This window comes from Corapipo altera, unplaced genomic scaffold, assembly GCF_003945725.1.
Source record: "Corapipo altera isolate COAL_440 unplaced genomic scaffold, ASM394572v1 180, whole genome shotgun sequence".
Taxonomy (NCBI): Eukaryota; Metazoa; Chordata; class Aves; order Passeriformes; family Pipridae; genus Corapipo; species Corapipo altera.
Window position 1 is genome coordinate 4975432 of NW_020884915.1, and position 19062 is coordinate 4994493.

General features: G+C 42.9%; 1 protein-coding gene across 8 annotated transcripts in view; it reads left to right on the forward strand.

The window, feature by feature from the left end:
• The window catches only part of FGFR2 (fibroblast growth factor receptor 2), an 82991-nt gene that overhangs the window by 34141 nt on the left and 29788 nt on the right, over positions 1 to 19062 (forward strand). For all 8 annotated transcript variants that reach the window (XM_027655206.1, XM_027655207.1, XM_027655211.1 and 5 more), the window contains 2 exons: positions 493 to 616; positions 18257 to 18447. In XM_027655206.1, coding sequence (XP_027511007.1) covers positions 493 to 616; positions 18257 to 18447 — 315 coding nt within the window. The remainder of the gene's footprint in view (positions 1 to 492; positions 617 to 18256; positions 18448 to 19062) is intronic.

Consider the following 19062-nt stretch of genomic DNA (forward strand, 5'->3'; position numbering starts at 1 on the left):
AGTACTCTGTATCTCCAAAACCCGAGGTGCATAATTGAGCTATTAGGGAAAGATGGAGACGTAGATGTTAAGGGATCATATCCATCCTATATTGCTGGTGGCCAGTTAGTATCAGATGATTGTTTGGAGACGGATGGGAAATATCCTGAGGGTGTGAATTCACTTTAGAGTGGATTGAAAGGTAAAGTCCAATACGACAAGTGCTGCTAATTGGTGCCATCCTCAGCAGGACTGAGAGTGCACCGATGTGTGCAGTGCTCAGAGCAGGGACCAGGGAAATTTATAGCAGAACATGTGGAAGCTTTCACTGCTGCAGCCGTGCTGTCCCAGCTCAGGCATAAATAATTTCAGTGTCCAGAATGGTTGAACGAGCACAGAAGAGGCTTTTAGATGTGGATTACACGGGGTTAACCATTCGGGGAACTGTGGAGGTGGGGAGGGTGAAGCTGTGCCTTAGTGAAGATCCCAGCATCTCTTGTTTCCACCCTCCAGGTCCGTAACCAGCACTGGAGTCTCATCATGGAGAGCGTGGTCCCATCAGACAAAGGGAACTACACATGCATCGTGGAAAACCAGTACGGCTCCATCAACCACACGTACCACCTCGACGTGGTGGGTGAGTACAGCTGGCACGTGGAACACTCATTGGTTCTCACTGATGAGTTCCTCTATTAAAACATTTAGAACTAAGCTGGTGCATTTTTCATTAATTTTGGAGGTGATTTCACATTATTCCTAAGATAAGATTTCACTACACGGCCAATTGCTACATAACTTTATATATTCACCCGTCTCACTCGTGTCTGTAGGACTAATCTGCCCATGCCTTGGCAGAGGTGTAATATCCATGTCTAATATCCACCTACAAGCTTACCATGACAACTAAATAAGAAATGCTGATGCAATTTTAATTGTCGGTATTACAATTTAATTATTACTTTCACAGTTGTACTAACACAAGTTTTAATAACTGCGGTTATGAAAACCATCGAGCAATCCTTTAGATTGCTGTTATTATAGCTGAAATGATTTTTCTTGGTTTTTTTTTAATGAAAAGCTAGATGTTGAATTTGGTGAAGCTAGAGCAGATCTGGAGCTTCAGGAAAGGTACTTTGAATTCACAGCAGTCCAAGAGAGATCTGACTGTAGCCTGTTGTGTGGGCTCTGAGCAGTCCCAGAAACACAGATGATAAAAATTGTGGAGAAGTGTTTTACCTGAGGACAAATTCTAAACAGCTGTGTGAAGTCTTATGTAGTAGCAAAGCTGTGATTCAGCAGGACTATTAAACACATGCTTAATAATGTTAACTTATTAATACCCAAATCCTGTTGACTTTAATAAGGCTTGCAGATATTTATTTAAGTGCTTAACTAAATTAGGGCTTGAAATCTCAGAAACCATTTCTGTTCACCTCTGCTCGTGTTGATTAGCCTGGATGGGTGTGAGCAATTTTATTGACTCTGAAGGCATTTCTGTCCACAAGTAATGGGTTCTAATAGGATCTGCTGGCAGGACCTTTGGGGATCTGAGCTACGGCTTCTGAAGCATGTCTTGAATGGGCTTTGCTCTCTCCAGCTTTGTGAGGTGATCTGAGCGTCACAAGCTCCGTGAATAGAACTTTTGATTAATCAGTATTGAAAGCAAAAATTAATTTGATTTCTGTAAGCTGGTTTTGGCTGGTGACTGACGGCGCAACTCCATACATTCCCTGTGGAGAATGTGAGTTTGGGTTTATATGACTAAAAGAATGACAAAATTTTCATTTCCCTAGTTCTTCATTGGTTTTACGTGAGTAAAAATGCATCCCTTGCATTGTTTTGGCTGGTCTTTAAAAGTAGCGTCTTATTTTGTCTGAGGCCACTTAAATCTGCGGAAACCCCCAAATCCAAAAGAAAACAAGTGCCAGCTTCTCAGGCAGCAAGAAAGGAAAAGGTTCCCTGTGAAAATGCTGAGGAGAGGCAACCTTTATGGAGCAGAGGAGGAAGAAGGATCATTTTGTGATGGGGTTACCATCAAACCTTACCACCAACCCTCATACATTTAAGCCTACGGAGAACCACCCAGCTCACCTCTACTTGGTTTTTAGGTAGTCAACACTGAAAGCAGTGAGGATTTTCATAGCCTTGGCGATATTTCTGTCGTCCTTGGTGTAGAGTGAGCTATGGGTATGGTTGAGGTGAACTGAGTGACTGGCAGAGCTATTTTCTGTTTGAACACTTGTTTAAACAAAGTGTATGGAGGGTGCAGCAGCAACGGCTGCTGGAGGAGGTGGGAAGTTGTGTTCTGCATGATGTGGTTCTCTGCTGACCACCTCACTGAGGGCACAGGCTGCTGCCGTGGGCTTGCCAGGGTCTAAGCTCCACTCAAAACCTGTCCTTTCTGAAATGAAACTGGTTAAAAATTCCCTTTCTCTGCCCCCCCGTCCTTTTTCCCGTCCCACTCTGGCGTGTTTCTTGTTGACCATAAATTTCTTCACCCAAGCAAATGTGTTCATGGGTGATGCGGTCACTTGAGCAAATATTTGTCAGGAGCCTTCTCACCTCCTCTCCCCCTTTGAGCCTTCTGAATGTCTTCCATTGAGGAACATTTTGCAGAAGTTTATTTTTTCTCGTGGTAAATTATAGCAACCTGCATGAATGAATGGAATGGTAGTAAGGATTATGTCATTTATTTAAATGTCTAGTCCTTTCCTATAGAGAGGCAGAAAAGTAAATAATGAGGCTTTTCAGAAGTGACTCGTGATTTGAGGTGCTGGGTACCCAGCTGATGGCACCCAGAGGACCTTGCTTGGGTCTTGTGGGACATGAAACCAGAAGTCCAGAAATTACTTTTGCAAGTCACCACCTGCATTTTGGAGTCCTGGATATTTAATAATTTTACTGCCTTTTTTTCATTTAATTTGGGGTGTAACTGATAGTTTACTTTGCAAACCCGTGTATGGGAAGGTGCACCCTAAGATACTTTGGTTGAGTTTAGTGTGAGTCTCTTGAGATACCACTTTTAAACTAAAGGGGATTGATGTTTGAGAGCTCAGCCATTTCTGTGTAGCTGAAAGCTTACAGTAATTGTGGAGCATAAAATTGCTGAAGCAGTAAATTAAAGCTGGCCAGAAGGGGAAACTCTGACGGTTTTTCTAGTTGAGACAGTTCTACAGAGTCAATTTTATGCCTTTTTTTTTTTTTCCTGTTTTCATATGAATTTTCAGTTCCCACAAGATCGTGGAGAGTTATGAATGTTTGTTTAGAGGCACTTGCGTATGCAGACCGCATCTTACAAACTTCAGGTCGTAATTTTAGGTCAAGTTCTGTGTAGAAAACTGTCAGTTGAAAGCCTCTGAAATTACTTTTCCTATATGGTTTAACTGGTTCCAGAGCTGATTAAGTGTAAGTAATAGCAAATGGTATTAAACATGGTAACATATTACTCTAACATGAGCATCTGACTATATGGTGTAATGTAGAGAACCCTCTGATTATGTCACAGAGTTGGGAGGTATCCCAGGAAAAATCGTGCCAAATAGTGACACAATGCTAGTTAGGAATATGCCAATAACTTTCCAAACCTTGAACTCTTTTGACAATTAAAAGCCTGGAGCCAGCAGGGCTGAGAAGTTTTCAGTCAGAAATGTAGGTGTGAAGTATTCTCGTTTTTACCTTGTAATTACTTGCAAGAACTCTTTAAAGAGTCAGCTCAGATGGTCTTGTTCAAACTTACAAACCTGGCAAAACCCTTGCACTGATTTTTTTTTTTTTTTTTTTACAATGGGAATAGAAAACACAGAAGAAAAAAGCAGCAAGTCATTGGCAGCCTCTCTATTGCACAGAATACTTGTGCACAGTGATTGTGTTAGCAGGGAATGGCCCATTCACGTTGGCCAGGATGTTCTAGGTTGGACAGAGTTATTCTTTAAATGTTTGGGATACCCCAATCAATGGCCTTTTTCTTCCTCCTGCTCCGTTTCCAAACAGGGATTTAAGGAGGCTGTTTGCTCGGGGGTTAAATGTGTTTGGTTGCAGTAGTAGCAAATGGTGGCCATACAAAACTCCTTGAGGACTCTGGGAAAGGGAGAGGAGTCGATTTTAGCTTTTCTATTGGAGAACTACCCAGAGGCTTCAATTAATATTGGATACTTACTGTCCAAGGCACTGTGCCAGGGCACAGTAATTGCTTACAACTGAAATGCGTCAAGGCAGGGAGAAGGAAATGTCACTGTCCATTTTAGAGATGAAAACCCGAGCTGGGGAGTGATGAAATTTCTTGCCCTGGGTCACACAGGAAGCTGGCGACAGAGCCAAAAAGTAAAGCTGGTCTTTGAATCCTAATCCAGTACCTTAATTAAAAGAATGTTCTTTCCCTTGTATGGTTTAGCCCATCAGCTGGTCTTTTACATGCAGCTGAAGTGCCTCTCTCTTCCCTTGTATTTAACAGTAGGTAGAAACTTGAATTTTTATAGTAAGCTTACTAATAGACTAACTCCATTCTCATTAAATGTATATAAAGTCGTGCAGTCTTAAGGGAGAGGGACCGAAAACGATGTGGTTTTCGCTTATGAGTTGCATTGTAGTGAATCCGGGTTGCAGGAAGCAACGTGGGAATGCAGCCACTGAGACTTGTGTATAATTAGATCACTCTTGGATTGCAATTATTGCTGGAGTACAATTTCAGCGGCGGCAGCTCTGTTTGAGCATGGAGGAACTAATTGAATTTGTATTTCAACGGCAAAGGAAGAAAGGTTGGGCTTTGAACAGTCCTAGTGCAGGTAGCCATTTCTGCCCTATTTAATGGCATCATCCAGGGAGACAAAAGATGGTTTGGGTTCAGATGAAGTTCCCTGTGTTACCTCATTTACTGAATTCTGTAAGCAGCTGCTATAGCACGACACATCTTCCAAAAATCTATAGGATGACCCTGCTGTTTACTATGAAAATGAATATACCACAAATACATTTTTTTTATCTAAAGAAGTCCTTTTGCAGCCAGTTTAACTGTGCTTTGACCAGTTTTTCGTTTGCCTAATAACCATGCCTTTGGCTCTTGTTACTGAGGAGTGAGCTCCAGGGGTGGCAGAGTACAACACAGTTGTCCCTTAGCAGTAACTCGTATTTTCATATAAAACCAGTGTGAGAGTAACTTGTCATCCAGAAAGCATTTTAAATGCCTCTCAGTTTAAAACTTGTGCCTCAGAAATCTCATGTATGAGTGATTTTACTGATGGGCTGTGCAGAAAAACACTTTTGTTCTGAACTCTTGGAGGTTTTAGAGCTCTAGGATGAATTTTATTCTTGTTTTTTATAGCACGTTGTTAAAAATCTGATTAAAGTGGAATCGACATTTTGCTATTGGTACTTCACTGTTTTTATTTCCCCTGGTCTAGGCAGAAGGGGAAACTTTTGCCTTTGTTTCTAGTCAAGTTTTATTTTTGGGTTTTCATGCGCTCTCACAGTCTCTAGCTGTGAACGTGGCATGAGCACATACTTTTTTTAAAAGACATGTTTCCATTTTGTCATTCCTTAATTCATAAAAACATATGTATTGTTGTTTGCCTTTAGCTGGGCCTTGTTTTGTCGAAATAAAGCTCGGAATTAATTCGACTTAACTACAGTTCGTTCCTTGATTTCCAAAGAGTTGCCTTTAGGATTCGGGTTACACGCGAAAAAGGAACTGACACCAACTAAATACATGCCTGGGACGTTGCATCACTGATGTCTGGCAGGAGTGAAGTGTAGGTATTACAACCAAGCCTAAACTTGCGTTTCTGGCAGATGTGTTTGTAGTTGTTGACTGGCTCCTTCACACTGACAAGCTTTGGCTTGATGTCTTCACCCCCGGCGCGGGACATGATGAGACAGGGACAGGAGGCACGAAGGAATCCAGCCCTGGTGCTTGCCCAGGGATTTGGTTAGGCCGAGAGAGGGAAGATGGTTTTATTGAGTGTACTGATAAGTGTGTGGACTTTACACCTGGCACCGGGCTTTTTGGCAAGGTGTGTGTGCATCTGAGAAGGAATTACGCAAATTGTTCGGCTCTGGGGGCTGCGGTGGTTTGCTCCTGGAAACAAAGCCCACAGTGTGATGGTTCACCTAAGGGAAAATAAAAGCTTATGGGTCCTCCCCCCCTGCTTTCTTAATAAGGTAAAAATATTCTAACCCCGTGGTTTTATAGCATTAAAGCTTCTGATTTCAGTGGAGTAGTCTGGCTAAATTACATTTTATGGACAAATACTAGTGTCATTACTTCATCTGCTGGGTGAACAGTGAATTTGTCATGTTTGGAATGCTTCCTGCAGAGTCTGCTGGGGAGGACTGGTCTCCCTGTCCCACTTTCTGTCTTATTACAGCCCCAAGGCAGGTATTTCTCTTTCTTTTGATGAGTGATGAGCAGGATATTGTTTCAGCTCTGTTATTATAATTTTTAATCATGCCTTCTAATTTGTGCAGTATCCTACTCGTGGAAATGCAAGTAGGAATTTGCAGGAGTTGTCTGAAGATGCAAACAAGACTGGTGCCTTGTTAAATCTGCAGTTGGCATGTGTCAAAAGCAATGTCTGTGCCTAATAAGAGGGGCTTTTTGACCTCATCCAGGCTTTTCTAACGATTTTATTAGTGAAAAAAAATGGCAGTGTAATTGGCGGTAAATTGGTAAAGCTATGTCCTCTTGAAAATAAAAAGGCATAAATCTTGTAAAAAATACAAAAAAGCTGCAAATGAACTGGTACAGATTAGATAAATGGACCATTTTAAAGGCAAACACAAAGTTATTAATCATATCTGTCTAATTAGTGAGGAGGTTTTGCCTATATTTCTTCTTATTGTCCCAAGCATGAGAGAAAAGGCATTGGGGAGACAACCCTTTGGCTGCAATGGTGGTGGCTGACATAAATCCTGAGACCACCACACTGGTGATTTTGGGGATAAAACTGGGACTAAAAGAGATGTAGCACAGAGGGATGTGGATTGTATTTACAATCCAGGAGAGGAAAAAATCATTAAGGGTTGGGGAGATCAGGTTGTCAGAGGGTTGTAGGTAAGAGGGTGAGAGATCTGACAGGACCAAAGCATGGAAAAATCAGTAAAATTCTGTGAAATTTCTGTGAAATTCATTTCACACAGTGAAATTCTGTGTCCAATAAAAACCCAACAGGTCACACTTAGAACCTTTTGTGTTGTATCCTCTCCTCTCACTGCTCTGCAAACCATTGTGTGACCTGAAATCCAGAGGTGGCTGTGATTTGCAGGGTTTTGAGCATTTTAAGCCATCAGGTGCTCTTTGGATTGCTACTGTTCTCATGGTGCAGCTTCAACAGCAGTTGTTCCACTTAAACATAAAAAAGGCACATTAAAAAATTGTAGTTTGTTAAACACTTTTGAATGTTGAACTGCTCTGTAAATATAAAATATTGAGTTTACTTTTTTCAGATTGCTCTTTTAAAGGTAACATGAATAAGTTGTAATTTTTAACTGTTCATGAAAGTAAAGCACTGATGCTGTCAGAACTTGAACTGAGGGAAGAACTCAACATGACCGTATTAGTTGGAATAAAGGCAGTCTACTATTTTTACAAGACGTTTGTGAAAGTCTAGAATTATATGTATACTTTTAGGGATTTTTAATCACCATCACAGGTTAGGTGATCAAAGCATCAGTTGTTCATGTATTCTGCATTTACAAGTGAATACCCATGCATTGGTTAATTGTTTATATCTGCAGCATCCTTCCTGCCATTGTTTAGATTATATGCATTACAGAGCAACAAAATTTCATTGCACCAGTTGGTTTCAAATGTGCATTTCCTTTGATACCTGTGCTAATGTACTACCTGTAGTGTTTGTGAACATACCTGTGCCTAAATTTGGATAAATATTCCAACAAATGACCACCTTCTTCCTCACCCCCACTCTTCAGTGACATTTTCTCAGAAAGCAGCTCTGGCACTGCTCAGCCGGAGGCTGGTGATGGTATTCCTGGCTCTCTGCTTTGTAGGAAGAAGTCCATTCAGAGTGTGTGCTGAAAGGCAGGAAAATGGGGGTGCAGAAGTGTTGTGGATTAACCTCAGCTGGCAACTAAGCCCCATGCAACTGCTTGCTTATTCCTGTCTGTGGGATGGGGGAGAGAATCAGGAGGGAAAAGTGAGATGACTCATGGGTTGAGATGAGAACAGTTCAATAATTTAAATATAATGATAATAACGAATAGGAAAATAATTAAAAGAGAGAGAGAAATAAACCCCAAGAAATACAAGTGATGCAAATGAAAAACAGTTTCTCACCCCCAGCTGACAGGTGCTCAGCCAGTTCCCGAGCAGCAGCTCCCGACCAGCTCTTCCCCCATTTATACCCTGACCATGACAACATATTGGCTGGAATATCTCTTTGATCAGTTGGGGGCAGCTGTCCTGGCTGTGTCCCCTCCCACCTCCTTGTGCCCCCAACCTCTTTGCTGGCAGGGCAGCATGAGAAGCTGACAAGTCCTTGACTTAGTGTCAGTCCTGCTCAGCAACTACTGAACCATCAGTGTCTTACCAACGTTATTCTCATCCTAAATCCCAGCACGGCACTATACCAGCTACTAGGAGGAAAATTAACTCTACCCTGGCCAGAAGTAGGACAAGAAGAGAGGTCAAGAACTGCAGAAAGTTAACAGATAAACTTCCTTGTTTTGGAGCATGAAGTTTGTGTCCAAGCATGGCCAGCCTAAGTGCTTTCTCTGAACGCTGTTGCATCTTGAGAACTTTACCTGGATTTATTGGAAATATAATGATGGATGTGTATAGTCAGGGTCTTCCCAAGAGTAGTCATCTTCAGCATCTGGTCCAATGTTTAGAAGAGGTTATGGACTGTGTGTTGTAGAAGTGAATGTGATGCTGAGGGAGGGTTGTCTCCCTTCCTGACGTGGGGCCACGTGATGACAAACTTCATCACCAGGGAAGACAAACCCAAAGCCTGAGTGAGATCTGACACCGACATATCTTGAAGCTGAGCCAGGATTACCCAGCACAGATCATTGAAATTCTGGGTGCTGGAGGTTCTCCTGCCCCAAGAGTTTGCACAGTGGTTATGGTCAGTCAGCCTGGCAGGGAGCTGGGAAACGGCGAATTCCGCAGTCCTTCCAATAATTTCACACCTGCATTGCTCAATAGAGCAAGTGTGCTGTGTAAGGGAAGGGGGGAGAAGCATAGAAATACAAGAGGGCTTTTAAAGCTTTACATAATCTTTTCCATTTTACTTTAAAGGCAGAGCTGTTTTCAGGAAAGGAAATTTGGAGGATGAAAAATGTGCAGTCAGGTCACAATAACAACAGAAATAATAACTCCCCCTGTGTGTTTTATGGCATCACTGGGTGCACTGGTGAGTTAAACCCACTGCAGCTGGAAGAGGGACATCATCCCTGTGGGAGAGATGCTGTTTGCCAGGCATACAGTAAACCTTTGGCAGAGCCTGTTGGAGGGCCCAGTCCAGTGATGCTGGACCCAGCATTGTCTCTGCTTATTATCCAGCAGCTGAGTGCTGGGAGCTGTGCACAGTACAAAGGATGATATCTCTGTGTGTAAAAATTAATGCATTCTCTGGAAACAGCCAGAACAATAAAATTTTACCACTTGTCTGTGAGAAGTCACAAGCTGTTTTTCATAGTCTCTCGTAGCCTTTTTCTTTTAGGGTACACTGAAAAGAATTTCAATGAAAATTTTAGCTCCTCATTGTTCTGTTTCCCATGGTTTTTCACACTAAAATAAGGCCTCTCTGCCCTTTGTTCAGACATGTATGAAGCTTTTGCTTATGTGCCTGCACTGTGTGAGGGATACTGCAAGGCAACTTCAAGATTACTGTTGTACAACTCTGGCTGCTACAACTTTTTCTGCTCCATGGGGCTGATGAAACCCATGCTGTGTCAGCCTGACAATAGGGCTTTGCTTTAAGGACAAACTGGTCTCAAAACCCTGTTGATAATTTCATGTTTTAAAACAAGAACATTCATGTTACCTGCCTTAGCCCCGGGCTTGCTGAATGTTCCTGTCTCTTTAACCCTCAGATATATGTGTGATTTGAAAGAACAGCTTCTAACTAGTTCTGATGGTGATTTTTTTTTTTTTCCCCCCACCCCTACTGTTTTCACTGACATCAGTGGGTTTTTTTACTTTCTTTTTCCTCGGCTTGCTGCCATATGGGAAAGAGGTGTGCAGATGCACTTCTGCTGTAAAGGTGTGCAAAGATGGATTTTTAGCTAAAATGCACGTAGGACAGTGAGCTGAAGCTATGCTGTAGAGCTATCCAAGGAGACAGATGGGATAACATCAGTGGGAGCTGTGCCTGCTTGAGAAAGTGCCATTACTTAAAATTGGAGGTGAAGGTGGTGAAGCCAAGGACAAAGAGTTTGAATACACCTGATTAATTTCTGTGAAGATTTTAAAAAGGCACTGCCTTTTACCTGACTGACCTTGGTGAGTAGGAGGGTTTGGGTATCACAAGGAGGTTGGATGGGGGAGCAGAGACTTTACTGTGGGGTAGCAAACGGGTCTGCTTCTGATGTATGGGACAAAATTTTAATCTTTAGCATTAAAATTCTTTAATAGTCAGTGCTGCAATGTTCTCAGTTTCTTGAGAAAGTATTCAGTGACATCAGGGAATATATGGAGTCTGGTTCCCTGCTGTCTGGGTACTGTCCACAGAGCAGAGCTGGATATTGGAGCCCAGTTGTTAGCAATGATGGAGTGTGTGACACAGCAGCAGAAAGAAATGCCTCAAGTTTATATGAGGCTTCTAAATTAGAGGACAAAGGGAGTTGAGAAAGTGGTTATGGATGTTGGCCCCTCACTCCCATCTGCAGGAGCAGATCCCTGTGCCAGGTTCACTTGAGAGGGCCAGGAGCTCCAGCTGCAGCGATACCCCTTTGAGATCTTGGCCACTGAGGTGGCTTCTTCAAGTAGTGTTGGGCCAATAGGAAATGCTATACATGGAGACTCCTGCTGTACTGGAACACTGAGCAGCATGGACATTTGTTGGCTAATGCCCACTGGTAAAAGATGCCAAAATTTGTAAGGTGTGATATCATCAGTACTGGTTATGCTGGTCTGATCCATAAGCTGTTCTGTTAGTCTGCCTGAGAGGCCCCTGTTCTTTATCAAGTGTTCTTACCAGGGATGGTCTTTATCTCTTAGTGTTTTATGACAGTGACACATTATTCCTTCTAACCTTACAGCATCTTCTGATTTTGCAGGGTTTAGGAAGAGAGCACTGTCCCTAACTTGCTGCAGGCGCTACCTCATCGTATATAAATTACCTAGGAAGCAATGATTTGAGGGGTGTGTATCTATGTACTTATAAATAGAACATGACAGTTCAGCAGCACTTCTGAATTGGCCATAAACAACATGCAGTGCTTCATGTTATGCAGAAAGAAACCCAAACTGACGTGCAGCTGGTAGAAGCTGCTCAGCTCCTGGCTCGGGTGTATCTAGCGTATGACATTAATTAGCAGAGGTGTTTTGCCTACACCTGCTTGGTTGTTTCTGATTTTTTGAAAGAGCAGCCAGCACTCAGCCTTACTCCTCCACACCATGGAGCAAAACAGTGGAATTAGGAGTGTTTTGCTTCCAGCATTTCGTAGAGCACAGGCCCCCATAAACAGTTGCTTTGTGCTGGGGAGAGGAAGCGAAGGTTTAGCTTGGCCCATGTGTACAGAGCTACCTTGAAGGAGGAAATTCCTGTGGGGACTGACATCTGTTTGGTTAGACCCCTCCTATGCCACTCCACCTAGGGGTATGGAGAGCAAGTTAGTTTCAAATTGGGTCCTTTGTGTGAACTTGGATAATGCTGGATTTATAGAGAAACCTGAGTTGCAGTTCCTCGTGCTGGAGTTGTTCCTGGGACTCACCTCAACAAGAGCAATAATTAATCCAGCCTCTGAGTGCTTGTGAACTGATTTGCAGCTTGTGTAGATGGGATCTTTCATGAAAGATGGTGGTACCTGTGTTTCTCCTTGCAAACTCTGGTTCCTTTGCCGTCAGCTAGCACAGGATAGAAACCTGGAGGTCTTTACTCACTGAACAGTGAGAGATTGATAACCTTACAATCTTTACTTTTAATGGTTGATATTTAGCCCAAATAGGTAGTGATCAGGGACTGATATCCTGTGGCTGGCCCTGTGGCTTTAGTAAGTGCTCTCATCCAGTAGTAGGTGTCCACACCACCAAAATCATCATCAGAGCCAGCAATAATAGTACATACATGTACAGTCTCATAGGGGATGCCAGAAAGGGAGCACAGAGACAGAGTGGCTTGCAGAGATAGAGAGAGCTGTTCCCCCAGACTATGACTGAAATAGTCATTAGTGCCACTTCTGATATTTCAGCTTTGAGGTGCACTGGTCCTGTGGGAAGCTGAGCTATACCTGAGAGAGGTTTCACCTTCCTGTCACCTCCAGGTTAAATCACCTGAAAAGTTACTGTAGAACTGCACTTTTTGTTGGAGCAGTTTTGGTAATCCCATTTTGGAAGAGGACATGGGCAGGGGACTCTGGGTGTCCCAGAGAGGGGTGACGACACTGACTTCCCACTCCATGAGGTCCATGGGTCAGTTGGGTGGCATGAGGTGTCAGGTGCTCACCATGTACATCCCTAAAATATCTCCCAAGGTAATTCCCAGATGTTGTGGGATAAAAGAGGATACTTGCAGTTAATCTGGGGACAGAGCCATGTACTGACATGTTCCTCTATCAACAGTGAAGATGGAGCACAGGAGAGGAATATTTCAGTCCAAGCATATGATGAAAAGGGCTGTGGTTATTTTTTTTTTTAAGGCTGAAGAGTCAATCTTACAAGTTCAGTCAAGCTTAGTTTTTTGGCTAAGCCAAAGCCAATACAAGAGGCTGTGATTACAGTTCTGGCCTAAAATGCTGTAGGATGCTTTTGAGACCCATAATTTACAGAATATTTAGCATCTTCCACAGCAACAGATGTTGCAGGATCCAGAGGAAGGTGGTTGGGAGTGGGCAGTGTTTTCACCAAATAGGGTCCAGGCTGCTGCTGAAAACTTCCTGCGTTTGGAATTGGACAGAATAAGCAACTAGAGCTGAAGGTGCTGTGCTGACCAGGGTAAGTGAAGAAGAGGGCATGGCAGGTCTGTGCTTTCATTTAATAGAGAAACAACTGGGACCACTGCATTTTTCATTCAGTGATGACTGAATACACAGAAACTCTGCCAGGGGCTATTGATTGTCATCGTTTGAGGGATCTCTGTGTAGCTTCTCAGTGGCAGCCATCAAGATGAGTCCTTAGAAGTCAGTAACATTTCAAAACTGGTATTAAAGACTCTGATAAATGTGTCTAGTTAAAAATTGTGGAAAAGAATTAGGTAACCTTTTTCTCCCTCTCTCCCCCTCCTTAGCTGAGGATGTCTCTGTTGTCCCCAGAACTCATGCTTGGTCTTGCATTTGCTATTCAGCTTTTATTTTCCTAGTCTGCACTTGAATCACACATTTGCAAGGAGAGGAAACAAGCACATTCAAAAGGAGAAAATAAGAGTAGTTTTCATTTTTTTTGAGATGAATCGGGTGCCTTATGCAAAGCCCATTGAATTCCATGTGAGTGTTCCCCCTGACTTCAATGGGCTTTGGTTCTGGCTTTTAGCTCCCGTGAAAGGTCCTGAACTGTCTGTGCTAGGGTGACAAGGAGGCTTGGATAGACAATTCCCGGAGCTCTTCTCAGCCCCCGGCACAGCCAGGTTGCTAAGGAGACTTGGCCTCGCGAGGGTCCCGGAGCTCACCCCTTCCGGGGTTATTGTCTCCTCTCCCTGCCAAGGCACTCCAGTCGCAGCAGAGCCACTCTTTCAGTCACAATACACTCCCCTTGGGCCTCTTGACAGCAGCAAACCCTGCCCTACATCTTCCCTCCGGGAGTGTGCTTGGCGAGCAGCCTCTCTTCCTGCAGTCGCTCCATCCCGCGCTAGGACCGGGGCGGTGGGATCGTGTCTTCTGGTCTCTCTTGGCTGTGAAACGTGGGGTTTGGGCCCTGTGACCCACCTCCATACCCCAGAGTCTTCACCCTCCATATGATTGCATCATGACTTTTTCCTGTTTCTCTCCTCTCAGGTTTCCCTTCCATGTTGGCTGCAGCTGGTCAGCAAAAAAACCTGGAGGAGATAAAGCCAAGGATGGGAGAGAGATGATACCCTTTTGTAGGAATCATCTGTTTGGGGGCTTCAATTTCTTCAACAGCCAGTTCTCAACACTCCTTGCTAAGTGTGTAGGCTACAGTACTCATTCTCAGTCACTTCTGCCTCCATCATCTGTGGCAGGACAGGCTCCCACCATCTCTGTGTGTCCTGCAGAGCTGGAAACTTCCCGGGCAGCTCCTTCTATTGTACCAGTTTCTTTGGAAACTTGGAGTTTTCCAGCTTTCCTGGATTCTCTGTAGTATTATCTCTTGGAGGAAAGTATTCTGAAGTTTTAACATTAACAGGCTAAATGATGGTTTCCTCTAAGCCTTTGGGCAGGGTCTCTTTGTCCGTTGCCTCTTCAGATAGCGAGTCTGTTTGTCTGTAGATAAGTGAGCAGAAATGCTCAAGCCCTGGGCACTTTTATGGTGGTGTAAAATTTAGGTGCTTGTAGCCTTGAATGTGATAGTCCTCACGTGAGCAGTCATTTCCATTCTGCCTTGTGTAAATAATTGATTCCTCAAATGGTGGTTATGTTGGTTTTGTATCTAAGCTGCAAGGGGGAGAAAGCAAGCTGGTGTTTGTCTCTTAAGGTGGGATCCAGCATTAAGCATGCTGGGGGGGATTTTCTGTTTTACAGCATATGCTCTTGTCTTGGTTTTGTAATATGAGACTAGAACACTGAAATTTCAGTGTTCAGGAAGCAAGGATTTATTTCTTGAAGTGGTTCTTCAATATTAATGAACAAGGGGAATATTGAAATCACTATGACGTTGTTTGCCAACTTGTTTTGTATAAAAATATTGTTTGAGTTAAATAACTAGAGGTGTATATGGTCATTATATTTTAGTGATGATCCTGGTTGTAATTATTAGGTAATGATAAAATTAGTTTCACCAACCTTTAAGATTTTTTTAAAGAGAACTTCAACTTCCTTTACTAGTCTTTAATAAAAAAGAACATGCTGTTTCCATCTAATATTAGTGTAACTAGCTGTTTGAGTGATGAGATCTGCTTACAAATGTACAGCTTGTATTTTAAATGCTAAATAGTGATGTGAGATTTATGAATATGGCTTTGACAGTACCTGTGCTTAGCAGAGTCCTTAGATTTGTGTGGGTTTGCAGAGAAGTAGGCAAGACAGAACAACATCCTGAAATTACTATTTCCAAGCTATGATACTGTACAGAATTAAACCTGGTCATTGGTAATTAGTGGAAGTTTCTTCATATTTAGTTATTTCCCCCAATACCAAGTTTATTTCCTGTGGTCCTTGGACTCCAGGTTTGTCCTGAAGCCCTGCTGTATTTACATGGTGATGATTATGTTCTCCTGTGTGGGCACAGGAATATTCCCCTTTGCTGAAGTGGGAGAGCTGATGAACATTAATCATTGCTCCACGTGTTGGAGGGCAACCAAAGTTTATTTTTAACACATTTACCCTTAGAGAAGAGATTTTACAAACGTCCATACATATACACCTATACATATGCACACACTTCAATTTTTTCAAAAGGAATTTGAGACTAAGAATGTAAGAACTCTGCTGTTACTTCTCGGCTTTGCCTCCTCTTTTTTGGTAGAGGAAATGTTTGACAGTCATCAATAAAGGATTAAATCATTGATGGCTATCAGGATAAACTAAACACATTTCGTGTGTTGATGCTGGCATAGTAGGAACTTTTCCAAGATGTTTCAGGCCTCATTCTCTGGTTTGTTTAAGGGCAGAGAATAAGGTCACAAAGGAAATCAAACCCTGATGTGGAGAAATGAAACATGAGGCCTACTGACTTCTAAAAAACATTTTAAATAACATTCTCTAAGGTTTCATTTTATACCGAAGGCAGCTGTAATAAGTTTTGGAAGATGGTGTAAGGTTTCTATTAAAGAGAGATTTTTGCTTGCTGTTTTTGTACCCAAATGAAGGAATGAGGGAGATGGAATTAGAGCTTATTTAGCATAAGGTGAGAAACTAAAAGTTCTCTCCAGAACTGTAAAATACTAATTTATATGTTCTACTGTAATTTACGAATTAAAAAATGTGAAACTGCTCCTAGATCTTTGAAAATGACACACATAGAGCCATGGAATAATTTAGTAACTGCAACACAAATGCACTTTTGCCACAAGTTAAGTAAGACTGCTGCTTTGTAGTGTGCTGCCAGCATAGCCTCGGTGAATAAATTCCCAGTAGATGTTTGCTGCATGCCAAATATATTGGACTGTATAAAAGATCCCATTGTTCAATGGGCATCATTATTTGCTATTATGCTCACAATGTTTGCTTGTGAAACAATTTATTGGAAACTAGTATGTTCAAGAAGGAACGCTTGATTTGAAATTCAGCTGATTTGGCTCGTAATGTCAAAGCTTTCACAGTGTATAGCCTCCAAAAATAAACATTTAGGTCTGCTATTTTTTACTTATCTGAAAGGATTCCTGGAGCAGGGGAGAATGGAGAGCTGAGGCTGGGCAGTGAGCATTTCACCTCTAATTCATAGAATCCTTTAGGTTTGGAAAAGCCCTCCGGGGTCATGGAGTACAGCCATTAACCCAGCACTGCCCAGTCTCCAGGTGTCACATCTACACGACTTCTGAATGCCCTCTCTGGGCAGCCTGTTGCAATGCTTGACAACCCTTTTGGTGAGGAAATCTTCCCTAATGTCCCATATAAACTTTCCCTGGCACAACCTGAGACCATATCTTTTTGTTCTGTCACTTGTTACCTGGGAGAAGAGACTGACCCCCACCTGGCTACACCCTCTTTTCAGGGAGTTGCAGAGAGTGAAAAGGCCCCCCTGAGCCTCTTTTTCCCCAGGCTAAACAACCCCAGCTCCCTCAGCTGCTCCTTGTAAGAGATTGAAAGTATGTGTAGGTCAGTATTAACTTTGCATTTTTATAAAAAGAAATGGACAGAATTAAGTTTGCCTGAAGAAGGTGGTGAGTTCCCAGAGAGGCTGATGGAACCCCACCTGTCTGAAGGCTTTCTGGGCAGGGTGGCATTGTCCCTCCTGCTTGCTGGATAACAGAGCAGTTTGCTTAAGCAGAGCTGTCACTTTGAGGACCTTTCTTTCAGGCATCACTTAAGAGAAAGTTTTTATGCTTTGCCCACTTGCCTTGTCCAGCAGAGAAAGGCTTTTGGTGGACCTGGAGGCTGGGGAGCTGGCTCATGTGCTACCCACCGCCCAGAAGATACAGGTGACTGTTAGATCAGGCTTGGTGAGGGTAATGGGAAGTTGCCTTCATGCCAGAGCTGAGGAGAAGGTCCCATCAGTGCTTTCCCCGAAGGCTGTGTATATCACATCCACAAAATTGGGCTGGGAATGCTGGTTGCAGTGGCCCTCTGGGCACCCAACTGGTCCAGGGTGCGCTCGGGATATCCAGTAATGTGAACTTGACTAAAAATATTTGATAAATGCTTCTACAAGTGCATAGATTAAAAGCTGCATTGGCTCACACTGCAGTTTTCTGGAGAGTTCTGTATTTCCCTGTGTCTTACTCAGAATAAGAACTAGTGTTTCTACTGCTGTGTCTGGGTAAAGCAGAGAGCAGTGATGGTGATGGAACTGGTCAGAGCATTTTAGAAGGTTGAGCTGCCTGGTAAGTGCATCCTGCACAAGGAGTTTCAGGCTTCTGCTGCTAGTTCTGGGAAATTCCCTTTGGTTTGTTTTAGCACAATAATCAGTTTCTAAAATTAATCTATAATATTTCTTCTTCATTTGCGAAGATTTAGTCGAATCAGAATGTTTTAGAACTCAGAAGTACTTACTACAACAGCATTTAAAAAAAAAAAGGAAATCTTTTACTTAATTATTGCTGAGTTGAAACTATGGAAAATGTGTAAAGTTTTTAAGCATGGGTTCTCCCATCCCCCCAGATGGCTGTTCTTTAAATTACAAGTGTAGTGCTCGAGTCATCATCTCCTTTGAACTGCAGTTCTTGTTATACGTTTTGGCTGCAGTGTTATTTCGGAGGAGTCAGCCAACAGGCTTACAGGGCTTTTTGGCTCGAGTTCAGTTACAGTTTTCTTGGCAGCTCCACTTATTTATGCATCTTTATTTCTCTCTCTCTGTCTCTCTGTTTCTTGCTCCCCCTCCCTGCCTGAGCAGAGCGTTCCCCACACCGGCCCATCCTCCAGGCCGGGCTCCCAGCAAACGCCTCCGCCGTCGTCGGAGGGGACGTGGAGTTTGTCTGCAAAGTCTACAGCGATGCTCAACCCCACATTCAGTGGATAAAACATGTGGAGAGGAATGGCAGTAAATACGGGCCAGATGGACTGCCCTACCTTCAGGTTTTAAAGGTGAGGCTTTGCAGGTGCTGGCGACGACGGTGCCCTTCTTTAAGGGAATTTTGAGTTCTGAACTTTTTTTGAAAATGGAAGTGTTTGTGTTACATATGAAACAATATCATTTGGTTGGCTGAATGCTAATCGTGCAGCTTATTTTGTTCTTTTTTACTTCCGTAAAAATTCCTTCGTCTCTGAATGTTTCAGGCATGAGTTATTCGGAAAAAAAAGTTAAAAACCCTCTTAAAGAACATCATTGACATTTCTGTATGGGTAGAAAGCATCCAAAACATACCTGGGACAATCTACTCCATTTTTTTTGTATTTCTTCAACCCCTTTATTTCAAAGTAACGTGGCACCTGCTGCCAAAAGCTTGTTGGCAGGGTTGGGTTGTCTGGATGCTGAGCCTGCAAGAGATATCTGTTTTTTTTACTGGTGTATCAGTAGTGTCATTCCTGCCAGCAGGCATTTTGAGCAAACCTGACCAAGGAAACCCCAAAGTTTTCCAAACTGGCATTGCCAAAGCTCAGTGTGCTGGCAGGTAGGACAGCCAGTTCTGCACCTTCTTGCTCCACACAGCCAGTGTACCTGCCCAGGTGCTTTTTTTCCTCCACACTGCTGTTTTCTAA